Source organism: Mugil cephalus, chromosome 13, assembly GCF_022458985.1.
Source record: "Mugil cephalus isolate CIBA_MC_2020 chromosome 13, CIBA_Mcephalus_1.1, whole genome shotgun sequence".
Classification (NCBI taxonomy): Eukaryota; Metazoa; Chordata; class Actinopteri; order Mugiliformes; family Mugilidae; genus Mugil; species Mugil cephalus.
In genome coordinates this window covers 6,236,177-6,263,143 of record NC_061782.1, presented here as the reverse complement: position 1 = coordinate 6,263,143, position 26,967 = coordinate 6,236,177, and the positions used below count along the sequence as shown (strand labels likewise).

General features: G+C 40.3%; 1 protein-coding gene across 1 annotated transcript in view; it reads right to left on the bottom strand.

Annotated features, from left to right (window-relative positions):
* Window positions 1-15,562, bottom strand: part of btaf1 (BTAF1 RNA polymerase II, B-TFIID transcription factor-associated) — a 29,824-nt gene extending 14,262 nt beyond the window's left edge. The window contains exons 1-25 of the mRNA XM_047603968.1: window positions 15,211-15,562; window positions 13,061-13,184; window positions 12,650-12,764; window positions 11,551-11,694; window positions 10,713-10,903; window positions 9,762-9,895; window positions 9,512-9,641; window positions 9,328-9,396; window positions 9,041-9,130; window positions 8,867-8,962; window positions 7,846-8,022; window positions 7,442-7,582; window positions 7,170-7,294; window positions 6,335-6,455; window positions 6,115-6,219; window positions 5,854-6,003; window positions 4,969-5,111; window positions 4,692-4,866; window positions 4,364-4,576; window positions 2,972-3,392; window positions 1,703-1,887; window positions 1,453-1,609; window positions 716-825; window positions 370-571; window positions 109-257 (exon numbers count right to left, since the gene is read on the bottom strand). Of these exons, the coding sequence (XP_047459924.1) occupies window positions 109-257; window positions 370-571; window positions 716-825; window positions 1,453-1,609; window positions 1,703-1,887; window positions 2,972-3,392; window positions 4,364-4,576; window positions 4,692-4,866; window positions 4,969-5,111; window positions 5,854-6,003; window positions 6,115-6,219; window positions 6,335-6,455; window positions 7,170-7,294; window positions 7,442-7,582; window positions 7,846-8,022; window positions 8,867-8,962; window positions 9,041-9,130; window positions 9,328-9,396; window positions 9,512-9,641; window positions 9,762-9,895; window positions 10,713-10,903; window positions 11,551-11,694; window positions 12,650-12,764; window positions 13,061-13,184; window positions 15,211-15,224 (3,681 nt within the window). The 5' untranslated portion in view covers window positions 15,225-15,562. The remainder of the gene's footprint in view (window positions 1-108; window positions 258-369; window positions 572-715; window positions 826-1,452; window positions 1,610-1,702; window positions 1,888-2,971; window positions 3,393-4,363; window positions 4,577-4,691; window positions 4,867-4,968; window positions 5,112-5,853; window positions 6,004-6,114; window positions 6,220-6,334; window positions 6,456-7,169; window positions 7,295-7,441; window positions 7,583-7,845; window positions 8,023-8,866; window positions 8,963-9,040; window positions 9,131-9,327; window positions 9,397-9,511; window positions 9,642-9,761; window positions 9,896-10,712; window positions 10,904-11,550; window positions 11,695-12,649; window positions 12,765-13,060; window positions 13,185-15,210) is intronic.
* Window positions 15,563-26,967: the final 11,405 nt, after the last annotated feature.

The window sequence follows — 26,967 nt, the reverse complement described above, 5'->3', positions numbered from 1 at the left end:
CTGGTAGTCGAGAGGAAAGGATATATTACCAGAATCAAACTGAACAATGGAACAAAATCATTCCTTATAAAACTGCGTCTTAGCCTTGAGCTGGCAGGATGCTCATACCTCCAGAGGCAGCAGGCGGATGAGTGTAGCAAAGCACTGTGTGGCCATGAAACGAATGCTGTCACTGGGATCGCTCATACGTCCCAGAACAGGTACTACAAGCAGCACGATGTAGGGAACAATGTCCACGTCAAGCTGCTCCATGATACCTACAGAGGTGCTGGTTAAGGAAAGTACTGCACACAAACTAATGACAGAAACAACCACAAAACGCTTCATAATTCGGGTAAGAAACGGAGCAGTTATGTCACTGAAGGATACAGGCTAACGCCTCGATGGCGCCCTCCTGTTTGGTGCAGTCTTCAATAGCTGCCAACCAGGGGAGAACACACTCCAGGAAACTGCTCATGGTCTCCAGTGTGGCTATCTTACTGAGCACACCCACACAGCGCGCTGCCATGTGACGCACAGCTGTGTATGGGTGCTGCAAGCAGGTGAACAGATGGGGCAGGTGCTCCATTAACTACAGGAAAGAAAAAAAAAAAAAAAAAAAAGACATGGTACACGGTAAGAAAATTATTGAACTAATGCTGAATCCATGATAAGCATTCAGTAAACAGTGGCATTAAAGCACAGTAAAGCCGTCTGGGTGGAGCTGCAGTCTTACCAAAGGTTTGAGTTCAGCAGACATGGCTCCAGCCATGACTTCCAGCACTTGCAGAGAGTTGACCAGTTCCTGAGCAGCAGCGTCTCCCCTCTCCAGCTGAGCGTGCCTATCTGGAACGTACAAACAGAGACACAGTCAGAGTAATGGCTGACTACAGTCTGATTACACCAGGTGCATTTTAATGAAATACGCAAACCTCCTGACACCCAAGATTTTATTTGCATTTTTAATTTCTCCGTTTCTCTTTATTTGGGATTAATAGGATGTAAGAAGTATAAAAGCTCGTCTTTGACCAGCAAGTACTTTTTGGAGAATATTATGTTCTCATGTGTAGATGATTATTTCACTCATTATAATAAAGTCACCAATATGTAACACAATAAAAAACTGCTAATGTTCATCTCTGAACATTGCTGTGCAAAAGCAGAATTGTACATAATGAAGTCCCAACGTCCTCAAACATATTAAACTAGAAAAGTAAAATTTTATGAGGTTTTGTACCTTGTACACTTCTGTTACATGAAATGCCCGTTATAACGTTTTTACTTCAACTAATATACAGTCATAATAGGATCAAAGTTGAAATGAAGTAGAATAAGCTGCCACAAACTTAAAACTTACTGTCCCCATATGAGGACGCAGGGTCTCAGGTGGATAACTGACCACAGATGTTGATTATATATATATAAAACCAGTTAGAGCGATTAGTTTTGTGAACAATTTATAGATCGACGTACCAATGCACTGACTTTCTGTCGCCACTGTCCTGAGCGGTCCCACCGTGTGCTCCCAGAGGTACGGCAACGACTTGGTGAGATCAGCACCAAAGTGCCTGGCAACAGTTGTCAGGGAGAACTCTGCTCCTCGTCTCTGAATGAGAAAAGGCTTCTTGCTCTGGAAGTGAAAAACATAACAGAATCTGTAAACACAACCTGACGCTGATATGAGCTAAATGTGAGGACAGTGTATTCCAGCAGGGTTTTGTACCTCATCATTATCAGTGCTGAGGGTGCTGCCAGGAGGCAGCTCTGTGGTGGGGGCCTTTGGGGCTCTAGGGGCTGGCCCCCTCTTACTGGTGATGGCAAACGCAGCCCTTTGATGACGGTACAGGGTGATGATACCTCTCGTTTTGTTGACCATGTGATGCATGCCATCTTTGTCCAACCCACCTCCTAATATGAGAAATATAGTCAGTGAATCACAACCTACACTTTCTCCATAACTACTGCATTCAGTACCTTTACATGCACGTGAAAAAAAACAACTAATTATTGCCTTAAAATCTGAGTTCTCCTTATTTGATTAAGATACTCAGATAATGTGACTGGAAATCTATTTTCTCCGGCATGTATACGCCCTAATCAGCCTTAACGAGACAACATGCGTGCGCATGCTCCACAACCGTTGCGATAGTGTATGACCCTGGAAGAAAAAAAAAATAATCCAAGAAAGACGGTCGCAGAGGAAGACGGTAAACGGAGCCAGTGGAAGAACCACCTGAGGGACAGCGCGCATTTCACGTACAAGATTAAAAAAGCTCAACTGTTATCCATCTGGTTGTTGTTTGAAATGCCGGTATGATGCATGAACGACTCCATGTAACTTAATAGGTCAACTGGAAAGGAGGCCATATTAACAAGCTGAAAAGACACATATCGCCACCTAGTGTGGAGGAGGAGGACATGTTCCTGTCAGTTATTCGAAACTGAGACAACGACCGCATTCAGAAAGTCGAGTTTGGGCATAGCTGGATTAAGCTGTGCATGTAAACACACTGAATGAGAGTACACCACTTTTACAGAAATAGTTAAAGAAATTCATAGCATGGAAATAATAACATTTTCCCTGAGACAACACTGAAAAGGTTGAAGGCGATCCTAACACTGAATATTGGCTCTGATTGGAGAACTATAGGTTTTTTTGTTTTGTAATACACACTGAATATTCGTTATACTTTTTTATGCACAAAAGGACACTGGAAGTTTTTTTTGTGTGGGGAGATCCCCTCTGTTCTTTGCTTGCTTTCTTTTCCCACATTTCGTTCTGTAAAAAGGACTATGGAAAACAGTTGTGTATCTCAATCTGTTTTCCTTTGTTTATATATTTTGTTTGTCAGGAGACTAATAAAGACTAATCCAAGCTTTCTTTTTGGCAAAAGAAGATGTTTCTGTACGTATCATTATGCAGTAAACGACCCTGTCTGGTGTACATGTTCCATGTGTGTATTTTAAGTTGATCTACTTGAAGAACTCTTACCTTTTGCATTTTCCTGAGTGGGGGGGACGGGGCAAGCAGATGAGGGTGTGACGCCTGAATCTACGCAAGCGGAGGCACAGAGGTTTTTGATAATCTTGGTGTTCGGACACGGCGAGCGCCCGGCACACTGCTGCAGCAGTTTGGCTATAAAAGCAGCAGCGTAACCCTGGATCAGGGTGTTCTCCTCCCTCTTGATGGCCTCCATCAAAGGCCTGACCAGAGGGTTCAGTTTATCGGGAAGAACTTGCAGGTTAATCACCGCGCAGGCTGTAAACATGTGGACACGCAGATGCAGCTGCTGCCATTCGGCGCTGGTCTCCATCACTGTTGCTTGAGCCTGCTGTCGTTTGCTGTCCAGCGCCTGCCACTGTTTGGACTTGACATTCAGACCCGCCGTGGACTCCGTGAAGATGGTGGTTACCTAGGAAACAACCGAGAGGGGAAATCATGTGTCTGATTGGAATGGGAGTGATTTGTTAAAGAGTGCAATATCCACTAACCTTTGGAGGCGAGAATGAGCGGGGCAACATTATTAACAAAACTGTCAGTTGAGCAAATAAATACTTGGACCGAAAACGTATTACTGTCGGCCAATATGGGAAACTACAAGTCAGTGTAATAAAAGCCAAATGCCATGACAGCTTAATCACGGTCGATCTACTTTATTTTGGCATGGACGCCTTCAGAACCCAAAAATAAAAAGTTCACATCCCACCACCTCACATTTCTGAATCATTCATTAACCGCGACACAGACAGCAACTAATAAAAAGGACCCAGATTTAATTTTAATGAAATAAAGGTCAGCGTGATAGCATCATTATCGTTTTTCCTGCTACATGAATCAAATTCGATTTAGTTTTACTCTGGATTTTTTTCCATCTGGTCACCCATGCCACACTGCACAGCTCTACAGCCCCCCTAAGGTAAAGTTTAAGAAAGACTCATTTAATGTAGTTTTAATGAAGAACAACATAACTATTCTTGTAGTAAAGAGTGCAGTTGGAACAAACACTGCTACTCTACATGACGCAACGAATGCGGTTGATTCATCATTAACAATATTAAAACCAGATGGAGAGACGTAAATAAAATTGACCACCTTGTGACAATTCAATGTTTTGCTGGGAAACGTTTTAACCTGGCATTCATTTGTGTAGATGTTTACACATGCACCAGCCACCTAGAGCCGACCAGGCACCCCCAGCATACAGCAATGAGGATGCACAATATTAGGAAGGTGGTCATAATGTTATACCTGATTGGTGCATATACCCCTACAATAAAAAAACTTACGTAACTACAGATTATAGAAAACTTCTCACTTACAGACAGTGAGCAGAGAAAAGATGTTCACACGTGTGATAGTAGGTATGTGCGTGTATGGTCTTACCAGTTCGTTGGCTTGGTCAATAGTGAAAACGCTACAGTTGAGGCGGTCTTGAAGGTCTATCTGGGATTCGGCGAGCAGTGCGATTAGCTGCTTGCACTCGTTCTGCATGCGCGTGAAGGGGATGGCAATCTCATCGTAGTACAGCTGTTCAGACAGAATGGCCAGGAGACGGGGCTGCACCATGGAGGACACCACCTGACAATCCTGAAACGACTGAGCATAATGCATTTTGCTTTTAGACAACGGATATTTCATGCTAATGAGGCAAAATATGTGCCTGAACCCCCAGTGCGTTGCCTTTTCTTTTTCTTTTTTTCCTTTCTTTTACCTTCTGCAATGCAGCCCACTCACAAAGCACCAGCGACACCGCTATGCGCTGCAGGGCAGACTTGGAGTTGAGGTGGAAGAGCAATAGCTGGCCCAAGGACTCAGCTGGTCGGATCTCCTGAGATGCAGCATTGAGCTGAGGGTCACAGATACATCGACACAGAGCCCCCAGCAATCTGGATTACAGAGTTACAAAGAGAGCAGAGAAATGAGGTCCTGAAAGTTGAAGTTATTTGGCAATGCAGATCACTTTGAGAAATGCAGATATCAGAACTTACTTGGCAGCCATGAGGCGAGCACGAACTACAACATAGTCCCTTGTCCCTGGCTCATCCGTCACCGTCTCGGCACCGGCGATATATTCTTGAACCGTTTCCTTCACCTGATTGTTCCCCAGACGTGCCTTTGCACCAGCCTTGTCCTGTTGCATCAAAAACACATTATTCCAGTTAGTTTGACTAAAATAATATGTTAATCTACTTTCGTTACATGTTGCATTACAGAGGTCTCTAGAGGATATAAAACAAACAGTGCGCTGGCACCATTAAATAAAATCATTTATCACTCAAACATTATGTGGTATAAATTTGATAAATGCAAAAAGGTTTCCATTCCAGCCTGCGCTCATTCTCCCTCAGCTCAGCCACTGTTCATTAAACAATCTGATGATTAAATCTCTCTTTGCTTCTGTTCTACGTTTTTTTTTTTTTTTTTTTGTATTATTTCCTCCCCCAGCCTGTTCAGGTTTGTTAATGCTCTTCTGGCTCAAACAGAAGATGTAAGGGATGTAAGGCTCTTCTCTTGCCTTCACGCTGTCTGCTAGTCTGTCACCTAGCAACCACATGAGTTGCATTGATTTTGTGTATCTTGTAGCAGGATTTGCAAGAACCTGTTGATGTAACTAGCAAGAGAAACAACCCGACCTCCTAACTTATGTCACAGTGACTTTTAAAAACAGACCGCACGACATTAAGCTTTCAAAAAATACAAAATGTAATGCAGGTGATCGTTACGTCAATTACGACAGTTATTTTAAATAAGCATCTATTTTTAGAGACGACCAACAGACACACACACACACACACTATAGGATTTAAGCCCAGCAACAGTAAGAATAAAAACAGAATATGACATCAAAGTTAGATATAAAGAAAGCATACAACCTTGGAGCGTGCCTTCACCTCCAGCAGCATGTTCAGGTCTATAGGAATGTGAGAGGCCTGCATCATGAGACAGAGCCATGCGCCCATCCATGGACAGCTGGCTGCAACCACGTACTGCTGGGGGGCCTGAGACAGCAGCTCCATCCACACCTGCACATAATGAGGCACATTAACTAAACGAGGCGAAACCCAGAACATCCAAGACATTAAAAGACGAGAGGCGATGTCAGATGGACTAGTGATGTGGGTCCTACAACAAACCTTTTGGATTAGTTCAAGAATTTCCTCACTGCTCTCCAATATGCAGGACTGGAAGATGTGCCGTAGCATGTCTTGTAGGATTGGATTGATCCACACTGCACAACTCTGAAGAACAGAAAAGGTAAAAACGGCCTTATTTAGGCACAACACAGTAGCGTAGACGGTTGAAAACGTACTTTTTTTCCACACATCACATGAATATCCAGGTGGTCCGGTTTACCTGGTCGGCTTTAGAGAGCAGCGTGAAGAGAGTTTCGAGCGCTGCCCTTCGCACTGATGATATCGTGTGTCTCAAGAACGGCCAAACTCGAGGAACCAGGACGGTTAATGACTGTTGCATGCTGAAAGATAACGAGAAAACAGTTCCCATAAATAATTAGACAGGAAGAATGAATGAATGAATTTTAAAAAGGAATAAATTGTGAAGATTGATCTGGATTTAAACCGACAAAAAATAACCATGTCATAGCATTTTGAACAAAAGTAGGAATCATATCTAACCATTCGACAGACGTATCTGTATAAGGAATTCAAAACTACAAATGAACGTCTTGTTACGGTCTTCATAAAAGCCAATTTTAAAAACTTCAACCAAACCTCAAGCATTTTTAGGGAACTAGCAGGTTCACAACCATTCAGTTTTGTATGTGAATGAGTGTATGCAGCAGTTTAAAAGACAAATATGTGAGTATTTGTTTTATGGAATTTGTCAAAAGTTTTTGTACCGCGACATCTGTAGTTATAGTACAAATCTCTTGTTGTTAACCTCAGCATGGCATCTGTCTAAAGTTTGTTCAAACTGACAAAATGCAAACAAACAAAAAAAACCGTTGGTTCAAATAATCCAAAGTGACAAAGAACCAATGTTCACAGGCTGCAGTGCACCGGTTTTCTCTTATCACATCAAAATTCTTGTCATGTTTTGAAAGGAAAGTTGGAGATCTGCAGCGAGCGAGTCGTTTCTTCTTTACTTCTTCAGAAGCTCTGTGCATTCAAGATGTGAACCGTGTCATTTTGAGAGAGCAGTGCTTTTTGTATGACCTTCAGAGACTGACCTGCATTGTCGGACCTGTGGATAAGTTAGCAGCGAGGACAACAAAGTCATAATACTGTTGGTGGAAGCTGTGAGATCATCCAGGTCCAAAAGAGCATCCCATAGCGTGTTCACTATGAAGGGTACCTGGGAAACATTGAATCGTGCATCTAAATTAAAGCCTGGAATAGGACAGTATGTAAAAATCACTAACTAGAGGTGACACACACCACACAGACTAAAAGCTCTAAATATACACACAAAACTGTTAAGGGAAGTAGTTTTGCTCCTGACCTTGTTTGGCAGTAGCTGCACCAAGCCTTCAACCACAGGGATGAGAGCCGCAGCTGCCACAGCCCTGACATCATCATCGAGGTCCTGTAAGCCTTCTGTGATGGCGGGGAGCACCCGGGGCAGTAAAACAGCGATCAAGTCCTGAAAAAGAAAGGAACAGACAGGACGATCAGTATAGATGTTTGGGTACGAGGTCAGAAAAAAAAAAATGATGGCCTTTAAAGTAGCAACCCTGCACAAGTATCCCATATGCTTCCAGATTGACTAAAGCTTTTTGTCCATGCATAAAGCCCGCAACCCCCACAATTTATATTCATGACCATATGGTGCCCACATCAAACACCCTGTAGAGCCCGGCTATGCCTATTTAACAGCTCATTATACACACACAGAACAGGTGGTACCTGACGGACAGCCAGAGCGTACTTGATCCCCAGCAGGCCTCCATGACGGACCTCCCACTGATCCTCTTTTAGCAGCTTCAGCAGGACATCTACTGTCATGGAAACACCAGTTTCACTCATGTAGCGAAGGGCCACGCCAAGAGTCTGTGCACACGTTTCTCTGACAGGGGCCACCACCTACCCAAATGATAGAGATACAGGTTAAATACCACACAAACTAAATAAAGAAACAAACAAACAAAAAAAAAAAAACAAGCTGAACGACATGAATTTTGTAACTTGGCAACTTGTTAAACACACAACACAGCTGACACTGATCTATCACCCTGAATTATATATAATATTATACACTGATGAAGCATAACATCATGACCACCTTCGTAATTTTGTGTACATTTCCCTTGTGCCTCCAAAACAGTGACTCATCAGAGAATGGACATGGGCCTTCTGAGGGCGTCCTATGGTGTCTGGTAACAGGAGGTTGTTAGTGGGTGGGTGGGGGGGGGTCTTTGGCTCCTATGGGTTGAGGCGTCTGTGGATCATCCCACAAATACCTGATTAGTTTGGGATCCACTGAATTTGGAGGCCAGGACCTAGTGCTGTTCTTCATATTTTTTTGAGTTGTTCCTAAAGAATATTTTGGGTGAAGGGGGGGGGCTGGTCTGGTGTAGGTGGGTGCTTTATGCCTAAGTAACATCCACACGAATTCCAGGTCCAAAAGTCTCCCAGCAGAACGTTGAATTGTGACAAGATGGTGGATGTTATTCACATCTCTTCTCAGTGGTCATAATGTTATGTACATAAATCTACTGAACTCACTTTGACCATTTTTGACTTTAAAGAAACGTAACACGTGTTAAAAGCAAATTTATCCCAAAATCATAGTTGTATTGTTGAAAACACAAAAATAACCATGACATCACCAAAGAGAACTGTGCTGAAATACTGCTGCTCAAATGTCCGTCTCATTTTTTTTTTTTTTTTTTTTTTTTTTAAACAAGAAAATTAAAGGAAATCTTACTTCATCAGATACAAAATCTCCAAAGCGATCCAGAGCAAAGACACAGAGCAACCGGATGACCAGGTCCTCTATCCACTCCTGATGCTGTCGCAGCATCTGAACCAAAACAGTTGGCATCACGTTTAAATTCTCAACAAACTGTTCAGAAAAACTCTGATGGATGAATGAACATACCTGTTCTGCAGTGCTCCCCACCAGCTTCCCACCGCTGGCCCCGTGGGACTTGATGATTTCTCTAAGCCCTGTGCCTGCACCGTGCCGAATCTGTCGAACACCACACGAAATTTCTTCTTAGTTTACATTTACTTTACATTAGTTACATGTGTTAAAACCAAGGAAGAAAAGTTGTGTGCATTTTTCAGAAACTTGTGCTCAATAATGAGTTGATTTGATCACACAGAATATTCCAATCCTGAAAGACTGAGAGCTCAAGTTTTGTATCATGAATGCTTCGTTTTTACCTCCCATGAGGGATTGAAGAGGTCATTGCAGAGTTCTTCACAGAAGCTCTCCAGAGGCCACTCCTGAATCTAAAACAAAGCAACAAGACATCGGTTTTATCATAACATTACGTGAACAAACAGTACGTAAAAAATATTTTATGTTATTTTGTTGTTGTTGTTTTTTTTTTTTTAAATTCCTCACCTCTTCTAACTGACTTGAGTTATCTGGAACGTTGTCGATTAAGACTTTACTCTCTGTTGCTGGTTGGTCAATGACTACATTGGTGGTTTTCCTTCGCTTCTCCTCAGGTTCACCTTCAAAACTGTCATTACTAAAGGTGGATAGATATGCATGCAGATGTAAATTTAGAAACAGCTTCTTTCGTATGAACAATGTTTTACTATTTGTATAGCCATAACGAATCAAACTGCACCATTAATCATGATGTTACCTCTTTTCGTTAGAATCCACGTCTCTGGATCTTTGTTTTGCCACTAGTTTAGCCATCCTCTTGGCCTTATTCTTCTGACGACTGCTCATGCCAGACCGGAACTCAGAGTCGATCAATTCAGCAGCTTGCATGGGCTGAAAACAAAACCGTAAAGTTTATTGTACAGTTCAACACAAAGACACACCCATCCATCCATCACCATTTGCAATGCAACGTAGACCAAATTCTGTTAACTAAATTCATTCTCTCACAAAATCTCATATCTCCAAACTGGGTGCATACTGCTTTAAGCAAATCCAACCTCCCACTCCAAATCAACTGCAGCTCTTCTGGGCCAAATACATTCTCCCTGTCTATTCATGCACAAGCCATGTTTATTGTTTTACGCCGTGCCCGGCTTTATGCAGGCAGATTGTAACAACAGATTGAAACAGACAAATCTTCTGATTCTTTTTCTGGCAAACTCATTTTTAGCACAGAACAAGAGTGTTGCTCCGACTACAGCGTTTTGTGCTGGCAAAACCTGATCACTACCTAGATTTAATTCCCAATTTAACACCAACTGACAGAAACCTGTTAAAGTTCTTAACAACTAGGAACTGGTTTGAAAGATATTAAAAATCAAACAGTATGGCTAAATGCACAATGGTCTGACTGATTGATAGCAGAAAGAGAAAAGGCTAAGTTACCAAAAAAGGGACGGGGGAGATGACGCAATCAGAAGAAATTGACTACAGCTTATTATTCAAATATCCTGTGCCAACAAGCCTTTATTAACATCTTACAAGCCAGCTATTTCTTGGAGCCTGTGCAGCTCCACATCAACACCCCCGCTGCAAGACAAGCTACAGTCTGCCTTTCCTCTCTTAAGATAGTCAAATTTAGTTCAACTTGGCCGGAAACAACCTCCGTTGCCGGTGACTCAAATTTAGGGGATAAACTGCGACCCACCACATGGTTGCGGGAGCTGGATCCAGCCGCGGCTTTGCCTTTGAGCGTACTTGTTTGACAGGTATAGTCAAGGTCCTCGTCATTGAACAGCTCCTCTGTATTCATACCAATGGCAGCTCCCATGTCCAGACCCAGCTTCTTCTGAAGGAGCTTCCTCTGACGGGCAAGGCGTTCCTTGGGATCCATTTCACCTGAGAATAAGTGACGGGAAGGTAATTTAGATCAATCATTTTTAGAATTGATATAGTTGCCAAGTATGTGAACTACAAAAGGGCAACTCTGTAGCCAAGTAGTATAAAAAAATAAATAAAAAAAAAAGCATGGTGGCCACAAATGAATACGGAAAAAGAATCATTGATAGCAATGAAAGCCGCCCACGATTTGCTAAAATTAGTTAAAGTTCAATAGTAAAAAGGGACCTTGATCAAGAAGCGAAATCAGATCACAGGGAAGTAACGACTAGTACAACAGAACACATAGTAACGAGGAGGCAGGAAGTTCAAATTCAAATGAATGTCAAAAGATAACAAGGACACATTTTCCCTATTCAAATAACATTCGTGACCAGGTAGTAGCCCTGGCTGGTTTGTTGGGGATCTGTGTTATGCCACCTCTAAATATTCTAATACAATTTTACATACAGGAAGTAAGATTAGTGCACAAACTTTGTTCAGTAAATAAGGATTATAATGCAGTCTTTTCCATCACGATTAAATGTCACGAAGTACTGATTAAAAATGCCCAGTGTGTGCAGGATCCAGTGTGCAAGAAAAACACAAAATGGATGTCATTGCAGCTAAGAAGACATTTAAAAAAAAAAAAAAAAGCTACTACCAACCAGTTTTGTCATCCTGCTGTTCAAACTCAGCCCCAGCAGATCCCAGCAGAGACGCCCCGTGTTTGAGTAAGCGGGAGATGTCAAAATGATAGAAACTCAACCGGTCACAAGATGATTCTTCTGGAGACAGGTCTTCACAAGACTCTACAAACAAACATAACAAGTTTTGTAACTGTATTAACTACTACATAAACCCACACATTGTCTTTCATAATACACTGAAAATGATACACTCAAAAAGTACTAAAAGCCAGACAGAAGGCTTTTTCCCCAATCCACCCCATCTGCAAGAACTCATAGCACAATATCACTAAATTGTTTTTATTTCGATCATGAGTCATGTGACTAAGAGATATAGGAGTAAGATTAAGTACTAGACTAATAATGAGCCTTTATAAGCCATGATTAAACTGACATTTATTTTTACATCTACACTCAAGTGACAACAGAAAAACAGTAAATGACCATGGTGAACAACATGCAGGCTATAACTAGCTGCCTTTCAATGCAATTTTATGCAAAATAAAAGCAATTTGTCCGAAAGTTCAATGAAGTAAAGAAGAAGTTTGCGAATGAGCTGTAACTCTTGTAAAGTCTCAACTCGAGATATCCCATAATTCTTAAATTCTCCTCAGTCAAGACTGAGGACCCCCTGGCGTCATCTCCGCTGAAATGCGTAAAAATGTTCTAATAATATCTGAGAGGATTTTCAAAATGTAGGCGTTTCCATTACCAGTTTAGGCTTTGCACATTTCTAGGGGGAATGGAAACGCAGCAAGTGAACCCAGTAATGCAATTGGTACCGATCTTTAAAATACTTTGTTCCACTAGATGGACGGCATCTTTTAAGTCATACAGAGTGATCTCATATATTGAATCTAAACTCCCAAGAAATACAATAGAAGCCGTAAATAACAATTCACAATCAATACTGCAAAAAGAAAGCAGCTCAGCAATTAGTCAAAAAAAGAGACAGACAGACAGACAGACAGACAGACAGACAGACAGACAGACAGACAGACAGACAACCATTCACACTCACACCTACGGTCAATTTAGAATCACCAATTAACTTTAAGAACAAGCCTTAAAAATGCACCTTCTTTGGGTTTGGGAGTCGGATTCCACTCAGGAATATTCTTCACAATGGCTTCCACTGCTTGGCCGGCTGCTATACGTGTGTCCCAGTTGGGACTCCTTAGATATGTCAAGACCTTGCAATTGACAGAAAATAGATGTTATTCACCACTCATACGTCATGAAATAAAAGTCGATGAAACAGAAGGGGGTAAATAGCTCAGAACAATCTGTGTCAGAATAAAACAGAGAGTTCAATCCAGGCACAGGTACGGCTGAGACATATACCTTACCTGCTGGAAAATATTACGTTGTTAGACATGATTAATTACTAACTGCAGGAACAGCAACATCTGCCCAAGTTGGCTCGGTTAATATCTTGTCAGGGACTGTTGAGGTCAAGTCTAAATATATATATACATCAAACACACACCTTTGATAAGAGGTTATTGAGTTCATGTGGGTGAAGTTTGACGACTTCCCCAAGCTGCTGTGCTGCTGCTTTCCTGGTTACGGGTGTTGTTCCGGTGTCAAGCAGGATAAACAACCGGTCAAGTCTAGAGACACATCAAAACAAAAGAGCAAAGCATTACAGGCCATGCGTTACAAAACACATGATTGTTGAGCTTAAAGGTAACTTCACAATGGCATTTCATTGGCTTTGCGCCAAGGTAACCTGGCTAATGACCCTGGTCTTCCACTGAGATCCTTAGCTGTCTATTAATAAGTGGAGGGGATTAGACGTACAGGCATGACCCCGGGTACCACAGATACTGTAAAGCTCGCCTTTAGAGGACTACACTCGAGCCATCCAAAAGACACACTATGGGGACTTTTAACGCTCATATAACCACAGTTGTTTACACATGAAAACGATGTCAGACAAGTTGGTAAGACTTTTAAAGTGATGTTTGCGTCAAGGAGCTACGCAATGCAAATATACGATGCAAATTATGCATTATACAAAGTGAATGTAAGAGTGATAATCTGTGTTGCTGCGCAGTGTCACCTAAATCAACATAACAGGGTAATTTCCACAGGTAGGTAGTAGTAGTGGTGGCATTACAGGCCTGCCAAGCCCTGCCTTCACTGACAACTAGTTTGTCTCCACATTATGGAAGAGCATCAGAAGAGGACTGTAAATTCCTACAGTTTAAATTCATTTTAACTGACGTCAAAGCACCTGTGACAAACATGAACTCAAACCGAGTTGTGGGATAACGTGAGATAAGACATTTATCACTTTATTTAACCCACAATAGGGAAATTCACTTTGTTAGCAGCAGCGGTACTGAAACGTTCAACGCAAACAGTGCACACATAGGTGTACTATGTACAGAAAAAAATTAGAAATAAAACAAAATATGAAAGATATATTACAAGCAAGGCAGGAAGCAGATAAGATATATGAAATGTGAGCATATGTGTGTGTGTGTGTATATAAATACATATACACATACACATCTATGAGTGCAAAAATGTCTGTACAAAGTCTATGAGGTATTCTAGTTTTTTTAGAGTTCCTTTGTCTTTGTATTTATTTTTTTATTCCTGGGATTCCTATGACTCTGAGGTGGCTTCTACCATCCTGAGCAGTGGGAGCTCAGAGAGGGACAGGAAGAGACTCAACAAGCTGGTCAGAAGGGCTGACTCGGTCCTAGACTGCTCTCTGGACTGCATCAAGGAGGTGGGTAAGAGGAGGATAGCTGACATCAATCATGGACAACCCCACTCGCCCACTGCTTCCGTCTGTAGGGCACCTAAGCAAGCCCTTCAGCGCAGGACTGTTGCATGCACACTGCACAAGCAGCAAGGTGCAGGACCGCATGTCTTTCATCCCAACAACACCAACCCAAACTTAACAATAACTCAAACCTTGGCTTCTTTTTTTCTTTTTTTTTTTAATTGCACAAATAATCTGATGTTTTTGCACTGCCTTTTCTTGCACAAACTGAAGTTGCACTAACTCACTGGCTACATTTAAGAAGAAGAAGAGAAAGAACTTTAATGCCATTGCACACAAGTTACAACGAAATTTAGTTTGGCAACAATCTCCGGTAGCAGGCTGATGTCAGGTGTTTAATACATATATTAAATATAAATATATACAAATATAAAACAGAACATACAACGTCTGACTGAAACAAAGATTTGTTTAGCAATTTTACTCCCCATTCCGCGCTGTATATACACAATGTCTTTATACTTCTATGTATTTTTCAGAGTGCTGTCATTTTTTTGTACACTCTTTCAAATTTGCTATTGATTTTTTGCAAATATTCTTGTCTAATTCCGCGCTACTGTGACAAGGATATTTCCCATACGTAGGATAAATAAACAATGTCTCGTGTCTTACTTCTACAGCACCTAGGTCGGGACCTTAGGTCATCTTTACTGTCCTTGTAACTGTACTACGACAATAATAAACACATTCTTCTACTCTTTTCCAGCTTACTGGCTAATGACGTTATTCAGCCGTCGCCATGCAACATCAAAAGCTAGCATCCGTTAGCACGTCAGCTAGCTAATTGTTAGGGAAAGTCGGACACATAAAAATAAGAGTCAGTATGAACGTTATATTACCTCGATACAGCCATTGTCGGTTATTATGCCAACTTCCACCTCCAGCATTCAACAGGCTGAGAGTAATTTGAAACTTTCCCCCAACGCTATCTAGCCGAGGCCCGGTGCTGTGTGCTTCTCCCGAACCCCAGTCCACCGAGGAGAGCCACTTCACAGCCAATTTGAAGCCGTCAAAGTTGTCCCTGCCGGTACGCAGCCGTCGAGAAATCCCCAAATATAATCAACCCGAAGCTCAATTCACCCTTCAGCACTGCTCGCGGATAAATACTTCAACCTGATAAGATTTAAAGAGTTATTTAGTTGCACGCTGAGGGCAACCCAGAAGACTGTTTTTATATGAGGAGCCATCTTGCATTTATTCCTTCCTCCATAGCAGGCGGAGGCTGATTGGCTACAAGCGTCAGGGAGAGCCAATCAGAATGCACGTTAAAAGAGGAAACGAATAGAGTAAAAAAAAAAAAAAAAGAAAAAAACGGAAAGGGCTTCTTTTTTTTAATCATTTTTATTTTTTTTAAGAACTGTCATGCAAAGTATGCAGGTAAATGGCATAGAAGAAGAACAATTACATAAACGACATAAGAGATTTCCTTGTCACAATATCCGGAATTAGACATGGATGTAAACAAAAAACAATAAAAAACTAAATTTGAAATAATATACAAAAAATAACAGTATTCTGAAAAATGTATAGCAGAAAATATAATCAAAATTTCTAAAAAAAAAAAAAAAAAAAAGAAGAAGAAGAAATTGCAAAAATGATTAAATATAGACAGTGGGGTGGTTTGTGCAAGATAAGGCAGTGCAAAAAAATAGAAAAAAAAAGATTATTCATGCAATGAAAAAAACTAAAACAAAAAATAACTTTTAAAATAACCACAGAGTACCATGGTGCTGTACAGAAGAATAAATAAATGTCAATAAATAAAAACTATAACAGCTCGTACGAGGCATAAATACAATAAAGTACAATACAATTAGTGCAATAAATTAAGAGACATAGAAGATCTGTAAAAATATAATGGCCATAAAATAATATAAAATAAAACAAAATAAAATGTTGTTCAAAATCCTTCCAATAAACAACAAAATAGTTTGTATTAAGTAATGTAATTGTTGAACTGTTGAACGCAAGTTCATGAGAAAATAACATTTCCCTCTGTCTTAGGATAATTATGGAAGCCAAATAATATATTTTCCCAAATGTAAACAAAAATCTTTGTTTTTTCAATGACAAATCTGCTGAAGTTCACACAGAATCTTTTGGTGTACGATGCCAAAATATATGTGAAAAGATTTTCCTCACTGTTTCAAACATGACATAAGACAATGTTGACTCAGCTTTAAAGTTTAAACAATTATATAAAACACACAATGTAATAAACCTGATATCACATTAAAGTCCTGTTATAGGTTCTCAAAGATGTACCAGAGAGATGTTATTTCAAATTATATCTCAAAAACATTCATTTTGTCTTCTTTTTATAATCAATAATAACAAGTACTAAGAACAAAAATACCAATACAGGGGCAGAAATGTTACCTCTCACATGAAGGTGCCATTTAGTCCATCTTACAGCATATAGCTCTGTTTATATTCGTAGAATGTAGGTCATTCGTTCCACAGCCTCCAACGTTCAATGGTCCTCTTAGCCACAAGAGATGAGATCTTAAATAGATATATGTCATCTATACCTATTACAGTATCTGGGATCATTAGAAACATTCTATCCAAAGATTTAACATGAATAATGGTGCTGATTATCAAGGCGAAAAGGTGCAGGTGGGTAGATCATTTAAAATAAATCTCACCTATTCCTTTTTGTCTTGATAAAGGGATCAGCACAATTATTATTTCAAATGAATGTAACATAATGTCATTTTAATTTTTTTAGATTTGAGGTGTTTTCAAGACATTCGCTTTCACCGCTCTTCTTTGCAGCTGGACGCTGAGCAGAGCATAGAAGTGAGTTAGAGGTATAGTTCTGTGAAGTGGGGCTGTATGAGGTTTATTGACAGTAAAAGACACTTGTTCTGCGAGTTTTTTGATGGATAACGCCCACGGATGTGCATATTTAAAAGAGTTCTTTAGAAGTGAATGAACTGCTTGAATGAAAAGTAACTCTACAAGTCCAGCTGCCTTTCTTTAGCATTTCTGGATACACACATTGTCACTGCCTCGCCATCAGATAACCTTTTCATATGGAGAACCAATGCTCATTTTTAAGATACCAGATTCACCAGACTGTACTGCTACCTCACAGACCACCAGAGTGGCTGGTCTACTGCCGCTTTGATCGGGTTACTGTGTAATTTTAAGCGTGCGAACATGTTCATTCTGAGCCTAACAAATGCTGGAAGACCACATCTGCAAAGTAAAATCCACACTTTTGTCAATGGAGTCTGGAGACCTTGAAGAGATAACAGCTTCTCTCTGAGCTTCTCTAAAGTGGGGGCGTGCTGACGACTGTGTGGTGAAGGTACTAGTTTGGATTGTGGATGAATCCCTTGCCACAAAGAGAGGAAGCTTCCCCTTTAAGAAGAAATACCAGTGTTTTGGCTAACACCACATGTGGCATTAACTAAAGGTTAATCATGCTAAGTGTTTCAGATAGCTATTGTTCGCATGGTATTAAGCGAGGATTACCAAGATGGCCGAATATGCAGACAAGTATTTGTAAATGACACATGCAGTCTATTGTAGTCGGCAAGCACTTAATACAGAGAAACAGTGACAGGATATTGATCACAAACAAGGCCACAATAGCTGTGTATATATGTATGTGAGTCATTTTTCCTCATAGCTGAAGACAGCTGAGGTAAAAGAAGACCACGAGTGACCTTTCTCACAGTATTTCACAGTCTTACTTCTATATATCAGAGGTTTAAGTATCGCAAAGGAGATATAAATGTAATAAATGCGATGATTGAACCTCGCAGGTATGGTGCGACCTCTATTATCTGAAGGATTTTTCTTTGTATTCCTGAGCGTCTTCCCACTATGCGCCGCCGTCACACGGACGTGGCTTTTGTGCACTCCGGCGCTTGTAAACTGCAGTTGTCAGGTCTGCAAGGCGTCTAAAACAATATTCTTTATTGTTAAAAATAGAACACCGCTACTACAAAAGCAGAATCTGTCAAACGGCGGACTGAGCGGTGGATGAGTGTTAGAGAGTCAGAGTTTCATGCAATCTTGTACATCAAGGTTTTGTGGTCAGCGCATAGAGAAGCCACAATGATTACGAATTACTTTTTTATCACGTAATGAGCATCCTGTCTGTTTTCTGACTTTTGGTTATGAAAGGTAGTTATGCAACGTCTAAAATAAGCACACTGGCAGCACTGTTAGGAGTACGGTGAGTGCTCACATTTAGATTACTGTAACTCCTGTCTCATCTCTTTGCATAGGCCTTGGTACAGTGACATTTATTTTCACTCTGGTATTATGAAATCATCAGTGTCTTAAATATTAACCTGTTCCATTTGTTCTTGGTCATATCTTAAACCAATAATGTAAAATTTTCTTCGCTGACAATTTAAATTCTGATGTCAGTAACTGTCAGTAAACGGGGCCGTACAGTCCAGAAACAGACACAAGAAAACTGATTTGAATATGGAAAATGCATCGCGGAGAAGTGTTACTCTTACCAAATATTGCCCGACATGGATTTTGTCAGCTACGTCTGATGCAGCTTTTCTACAAGAATACATCCAGTGGACTTGGGGAAACAAATATATATATCATGAAATATATTACAGTATATCTGATCGTATAACATTGAGGTGGCACCTGTCATTGTATGCAAAGTGTAAAAACACTTCCTCCTTTCTATATAAATCCCAATAATATATTAATATTCATACTGTCTTACATTTAAACCATCTGTCATCTGAGCAGAGATGGAACAATAGATCTATTAAATGAAAAAATACATATATAATATCAAAAACCTTCAATGCAATATACTATCTGAATGTATGCAATTTAGTAATCCTCCTTGGACGGGCCAACGGTGTGATGAGCTCATGAGTACGGAGGAGGAGAAGGATATATCAGTCCCTGTAGAGCATAAAAATAGCTTCTTTTTGTCTCTGTCTGCAAAGCCCCGACATGAACTCTGTCTAATCTGTGAGTGGAGTTGTCACTTTCAGACTAAGCTGTTCCATGTAATAGTATTACACCAAAACCACACCACCAGTGAACTGTACACAGTACAATTCTCCTTAACGACGTTACACGGACGCAAACATGTTAGATGATATTACAATGTTAAAGATATTAGCTGTAAGACGTTATACAGCGTGCATTTATACACTACCGCTCAAAAGTTTTAGAACAGCATCAGTTTCCTCTGGTGTAGTTGGTCAGGGCTTCATCCTACAGCAAGATAATGACCCAAAACTTTAGTCCAAGCTCTACCAGAACTACCTCAGGATAAAAAACAACATGGGAAGCTTGAAAACAGTCTCTAGAGTCTCTAGGTTTGTGATGAACTGGACAGAAGAGTGAAAGCAAAGCTCCCTACAAGTGCCACGCAAAAAAGTGTGAACAAAAACATTTGATTTCCATTTTAGCAAGAAAGAATGTCACAAGTGTGTTCATGTGTTAAATCAGCCAAAGATGGTTACTGTGATGAGTTCAAAATTTAGAATAGATTTTAGGTTATATATTGATTCCATGATTTTTATTTTTTTTTAACTTCAGTTGTTTATTTGGTCTGTGCTTTCATTTCAGAGTAAAATGAGACATTAAACTGTTATATTTCAATAAAAGAAGAAAAAGAAATATTGGCGTGTTCTAAAACTTTTGACTGGTAGTGTATTCACACAGGTAGCGGGTCCTGGTTCAGGGAAGTCACCATGTTGGGCTACCATGATTATGAAACTTGAGCGTAAGTCCTATGAGGAAGATCTATGGTCTGTTTAGGCCATTTCCACTGGTCCATTCTCTCAATCACTTAGACTTTAAGAGAACCACAAGGGAAATTGGTTGGTCACGACAGTTCAGTTGCACATACAAAAAACAAAACTAAATACTAGTAAAAAATTATAATAGGTTAACTAAATAATTCAATAAAAATAATAATGAAAACAATAATTAAAAAAATAAATGAAAAATTAAATGAAATAAATAAAAATAATTAGAATAAGCAAAAAAAAATATAAGACTTCCACTTGAATTTTTGCGAAAATTGCCAAATTGTTTAATTCTCAGTTTCATTGCCACTACTCTTGCCTCCTCCTCCTACTCCTTCCTTCCACTAAAGTCTAACTCTTAAAGTTTTTTAAGTTGATTGGCAGTCGCCACTGGTTATCCCATTTGAAAAGGTTTAGTATTTTGTTTTCGAGTGCATTCTCTCACCACTAGGTGTCACTAACTCCTACACACTGGCCCTTTAAAAACTGGTTTAGCAAGTAGGCAAAGTATCCGCAAATAAGGCACTGGTTCTGTCCTCTTCTGACTCAACAGACCGTAAGTATTTACCTTAACCTTTCCCTTAAGGCATGTCTAGTGAAAGTATTTACATAGCATTAACACTGAACTTCCTACACCAGTACATTTCCAGGCTGTAGAAATTATAATAGAATAGAATAGAAACCCCTTTATTTGTCCCAAAATGGGAAAATTGCAGAACAATACTATAAATAATTAATTATAAAAAATATTTTAGGTGGTTGTTCAAGGCACCTGAGAGAAAGCTTTTCTAATCACTAGTCTAGAGCTCCACCCAGGGCTCGAACCCTCAACCCTGAACTTACCACCCGTGAATGTTGTGGGAGCAACAGTTGTTGGCATAAAATTAACTTGTATGTTAGTTAAAACGACATATATGTGCTTGTTAAAGTCATCCTACTGATTATGTTTCTACATCTGAAGGTGCGTTTTGCCCTTTAGCAATGTGAAGCGCAGTGGCGTGCCAATGCGGGCTTGGCAGCACGCCATCCCTACACCAATCTCCCCTTGCTGTTGGCTCATGAACAGAGACGAGGAGAAACACGAGCTTTCGTCCGCGTGCCCCGAACGAGCCGTTCTGACTTCATGGTTAACAAATGTCTTGACAAGTCAGAGTGCTTTCAACATTTGAAATTTAAGGAGCATGAATTTAGCTCCTTCCTCTCTTTGAGGATGAACCACAGCCCAGATATGTTTGGGTTATTTCTGATTATTTTGTTTCTTTTTGTCTCTCCTTTTGTGCCATTGTCAACTGTGCAAACAGACAATGCCTCAATAAGAGAAGTGTCTTTGTTGTTTCCCCCAAAGGCAACAACTATTTGAGAAAGGTGTGTTTTTTTACCTACAAAAATCACAGATTTTGTCATCAAGGGTCAGTAAACCTAGACTAACACAGTGAGCCTTGCATTTCTGTATAATAACATTAAACTATGTGTTTTAAAGGGTAATTATTTAACATATTACCCTTACCCAGGTCGGAGATACATGATATATTATTTGTATGATGTTATCTATCTTTGTACATACTCCAACTTGCATAATGGGGTGACAACGCACAAAAAAGGTTATAAGACAAGTTAATAGTAAAATTCAGATTGTGTTTTCCAAAGAGTCTGTCTTTTTAGTTTAAAATATACTTGTTTTTCTCTTAATCAGTGTATAAGGACATGTTCTGTAAGTTCTATGTTGAGACAGATCTTAGAAAAAGAAAAAGAAGAAAAATTACCAATCAAACAAATAAAACTGAAATATTATACTTTTGTACCTGTCTATTGAGCACTTCTAGCCAATTTAGAGCCCATCTGTTCAGAAGGATTTCCAATCAATGTAATAAGTTTGTGTCTGTTTTTCTGCGTCTGGGCCAGGACGACTTGCCATCACTGAGGAACCAAATGAATTCTGAATTGTACCAATGAAAAAAAAAATGTCTGGACATCTGTACATGAGCTGAATAGGAAGAGAAACTGGGTTGAGAGGCGAGACGACGAACACCAATCACACGAGTTGATCTACAAAAGAATGATTAGAGAAGAACAAATCAATGGTTTGATAATGGCCAAGTCAAAGTCCGGACCTTAATCTAATAGAAATATTGTGAAAGGACCCAAAGCAAACAATTCATGTGAGGAAACCCACCAACATCTCAGAACTGAAGTGGTTCTGTACTAAGGAACGGGCTAAAATTCCTCCGACTGATCAGCAGTTACCGAAAACCTTAAGTTGTCAATACTGAAACTCACATACAGCACCGTATATCTACGAATGATTAACTCTGTTGAAAAAAATAAATACACAAGCATATTTTAGTTTTATTTGTTTAATTGGGTTCTCCATGTCTACTTTTAGAGCTTTTTTTAGACTTTTAGACACCGCTGATGCTTTGAGTTCAAGGGCACTTTGTGGTACATGTAAATTTCAAAACAGACACAGTCACTGTTAAATGGTGAAATAATTTCTGAGTCCAGAGCTCCATCATGGCTGTAGGAGCATATTTTGGTTTTACTGTAAAAGTTAATTAAAGTAAAAACTTCCCTGATGTCATTTTTTTCCTGTTTTAGTCTCACAGCCTGACATTACTGTAGCTGCATGGTTGCCCATGGATTACCATCTGTAGAGCATGACGCTTTTTTTATTATTATTACACTCACACTCACTTGCGGAATATAGTAACATTTAAATTATCACAGCGCAACAAACTCATAAGGTGATAAAACATTTGTCAGCGTATCTGGGATCATTCGTCCTTTGTGAAATGCATCCAGACTGAGGGACAGGGGAGGAGCTGGTTGCAATGTGGCATTTGCAGGATGCACAGTCTGCAGGAAAAAAAATATCATCATATTATGAACATGAAGCAAGAAGCAAGAACTGTTCTGCTTTTATTCCTCACACTGTCACACCGTTGAAAGAGCATCCAATGACTGCTGTTCACTGCATGATCCAGCAAAAAATAAAGCCTTCTAAGCCTTTTTAAACAATGTCTGCCGGCTACTAAACTGTGAGCTGTATGTGCAGCATTCTGTAGGTGTGCCAGGGTCAACCACCTATAGCTACAGTGTACAGTACATCCTGATTATTGAACAGACTGGGGAGAGAGCTGCTTTTCTCAGTTTTTGTTCTTTTAAAAATAAAACATTTAAGCAACCACAGAAAAGTATGGGGAAGACATTTAACCTACTTCTCTTGTTGTTTTTCTCTTAAACTCGGTCTGGAAATTTAAAAATGTTCATATGGTTTTGACATTTCAGGTCTCAAGTCTCACTGAGAAGAGACTCAACACAACTCTACTCGGGCTAACTTTATTCCTTCCATCCTCGTTTATTGTGGTTTTCATTGCTTCACCCTGACCGCACACTAAACGCCTCCGTGGAGTCAAAAGCTGGCTGACAAAAGCCGTGTGAATCCGCCAAGATTAGGCGAATGTTTGCTTCTCCCCGGCCACTTTATCAGGTACACCTTGCTAGTAAAAGGTTACCTTCAGAACTGCCTTAATTCTTGGTGGCATACTTTAAACAAGGTGTTGGAAACATTCCTCAGAGATCTTGCTCTATATTAACATGATAGTATCACAAAGTTGCATCAGATTTGTCAGCTGCACATCTGTGATGAGAATCTTCTGTTCTACCACATTCCAAAGGTTCTTCTATCGGACTGAGATCTGGTGACTGTGGAGGCCATTGGAGTACAGTGAACTCAGTGTCATGTTCCAGAAACCAGTTTGAGATGAGCTTTGTGACATGGTGCATTATCCTGCTGGAAGTAGCCGTCAGAAGATGGTCCACTGTGGTCATAAAGGGATGGACATGGTCAGCAACAATACTCAGGAAGGCTGTGGCATTTAAACCATGCTCAGTTTGTACTAAAAAAGTGCACCAAGAAAATATGACCCACACCATTACACCACCACCAGCAGCCTGAACCGTTGATACAAGGCAGGATGGATCCATGCTTCCATGTTGTTTACAGTTCTCAGTTTCCTGTTCTTAGCTGACAGGAGTGGCCCCCGGTGTGGTCTTCTGCTGCCATAGTCCATCTTCTTCAAGGTTCGATGTGTTGTGTGTTCAGAGATTCTGCATTCCTTGGTTGTAACGAGTGGTTATTTGAGTTACTGTTGCCTTTCTATCGTCTCCAACCAGTCTGACCATTCTCCTATGACCTCTCACATCAACAAGGCATTTTCGTTCACACAACTGCCGCTGACTGGATATTTCCTCTTTTTCTGACCATTCTCTGTAAACCCCACAGATGGTTGGGTGTGGAAATCCCAGTAGATCAGCAGTTTCTGAAATAGTCAGACCAGCCCATGGCACCAACAACCATATCACGTTCAAAGTCACTTAAATCCCCTTTCTTCCCCATTCTGGTGCTCAGCTTGAACTTCAGCAAGTTGTGTTGGTCACCTCTACATGAATAAATACTATTTGTGTTAACATGCAATTGAACAGGTGTACCTAATAAAGTGAGTGTATATTTCTTATATTTTTTACATTGATGCATGTATTCTTATTATAATTGGCTACTTATTCTTGCATATTCTTATTGCCTGCGCTGCTCTTTGTTCTGAACACTGGAACACTTTGAGTAGGAGCGGCTGTGACAAGAAGTGATTCTGATCCTGATTCTGATAAATGAGATAAAACTCGCAGGAGGGCTTCGTAAATCTCGTTCCACCCACTGGTTTTGGAGAGCATATGCGCTATATGCACAAACTGGGAGTGGGTGCAGCAACTGAGGTTCAGGCTGCTTCCTCCTCCACAGGAAGCCCTCCGCAGCGTACGACCTCGGATCGGAAATGCTATTTTAAGAGGTCTGCCACATCATGACATGCAGGAATCAGGAGTGCGTTAGAGGTTTACTTTTGAGGATTGTTTCCATTTAAATTGACCGCATTGTTTTATAACAGGAACTCACTTTAAGTAGGGGCTCTTGAGACCGCTTATAGGGTTTTCTATTAAAGAATAGATGCGTTTCCAGACTGAGAGATGAATAAACAAAATGCTGAAGTGGCTGGAAAATAAACTGAGAGTGGTTCTGTCTTCCAGTCCAAAGATGTCTTCCTCCTCTGTCATTCAGAATGAGGACTTAACAAATTTCAACGTTATCTTAACTTCTAAGCTTAGAAAACAAAACTGATGGTTATGAAACTGCGCACATTGTTTACTTTGATTTGTTCTCCACAATATTTACTATGCAACACTTTCTTTCTGTGATTTTTATGAGGCAGTTTCCTGTTTTGCAAACAATCATAAATCCAGTCCAGTGAATGAGGTGCTTAAAATCAAACTATAATGTTATGATGCACATAAATAGGAGATGTGAAAAGCATCAGCAGAAATGTGGCACACACTGCCCTCTGCAGCCCGTGGATTGCCTAGTACCCTGATATATGCTGTTTCTTTTTCTTTTTTTTTTTTAAAGTGGTTTAGAAATTCCTTGGGGGGTACATGAGAAACTGAGACGCAGCTTTTCATTTGAGGCCGTCATCTGAACCCGCCCCTGGCTCCGACGCCGCCGTGGTCAGTTTCAAACGGGCCCTCGGCCATTAGGCCCGCAGCGAGGCAGATGGCGCCTCCTACGGCCATTCCCAAATCCCTCAGTGTGCACTCACCCAGGCCGTGCACGCTTTACGCGTAAATGTTCTCTATATGATTACAAAGCACACACAAAAAAAGAAGACGTCTTTGAAATTAGACAAACAGCCGTGCCCCTCTTTCATTAAATTATATCTAATGGAGGAAACAAAAAAAGTGAAACCATATGTTGATTGAATAAAATAATGCAGCAAATCACAAGATTGTATAAAAATGACTTGATTCAATTGTCTGGGTAAATGAATCAAAGTAGTAGACAAAGGAAATACTAGAAAGATATGAGGATGTAAACTGACGTGACTGTAACAACAGAGACTGACCCTCATGTTGTTCATCCTGGTGATTAATGTTTCTTTTGACTTTGCCGTCATGTTGCGTTTCATTCTGATATTTAGGTACAGCTCGTGTCATTCACATACTTTTCTGTTTCGGGTTCTCACTCAACAGAATGAGTGTGGAATAGTGACTGATACATGGCGCATAAAACTGCTTATATTTTAAACCCATTTTTACATTTACTTTGGGAAAAATTACCATACACATAACCTAAAACACAGCAATGTGATTTAGGTTTTAATTACACGTAAAACAGTCGCTCAGAGAGGAAGTTTTTTTTCTCTCATGGTGCACATGCTTTGTCGCTATTATCTGAGTAGGAAACCACATGCTGAGCTTTGTATGAAAAAAAGCTGAAAGATGCTTTAAAAGAAATGTTGTGGTCAGAAAAATCACCGTGCATGCACGGGGCCCCCCGGGACCGGGCCCGTGGTCATCTGGATCTGTGGTTGTCCTAATTAGGGGTGTGCCAAATACCGTCTACCCTAGATAATGCCCTGACTTGGCTAGTCAGTGCATCACACCACTACGACAGTTAGAAGATATCAGACTTGTTACAGCACAACACAGATACTTGATCAGTTTGGGTCAGTTTTTAATGTTTTTTGAGTTGTACCTAAAGTGTTTGTGTCAGGCTGCATCCTGCTGGGGATAGCTGCTTGGGTTGGGTGTGCCTGGTCTGGTCTAGGTGGGTGGGAAATGTCTAATTTATCTATGTAACATCCACAGGAATGAATGCCAGGTCCAAAAGTTTCCCGACTTAACACTGAATTGTTTCAAGATGATCGAAGTTATTCATGTCTCCTGTCGGTGGTTTTAATGATGTGGCTGATCAGTGCACAGCCTCAGCCCGGAGTATTTTTTAAAAACATTTTCACA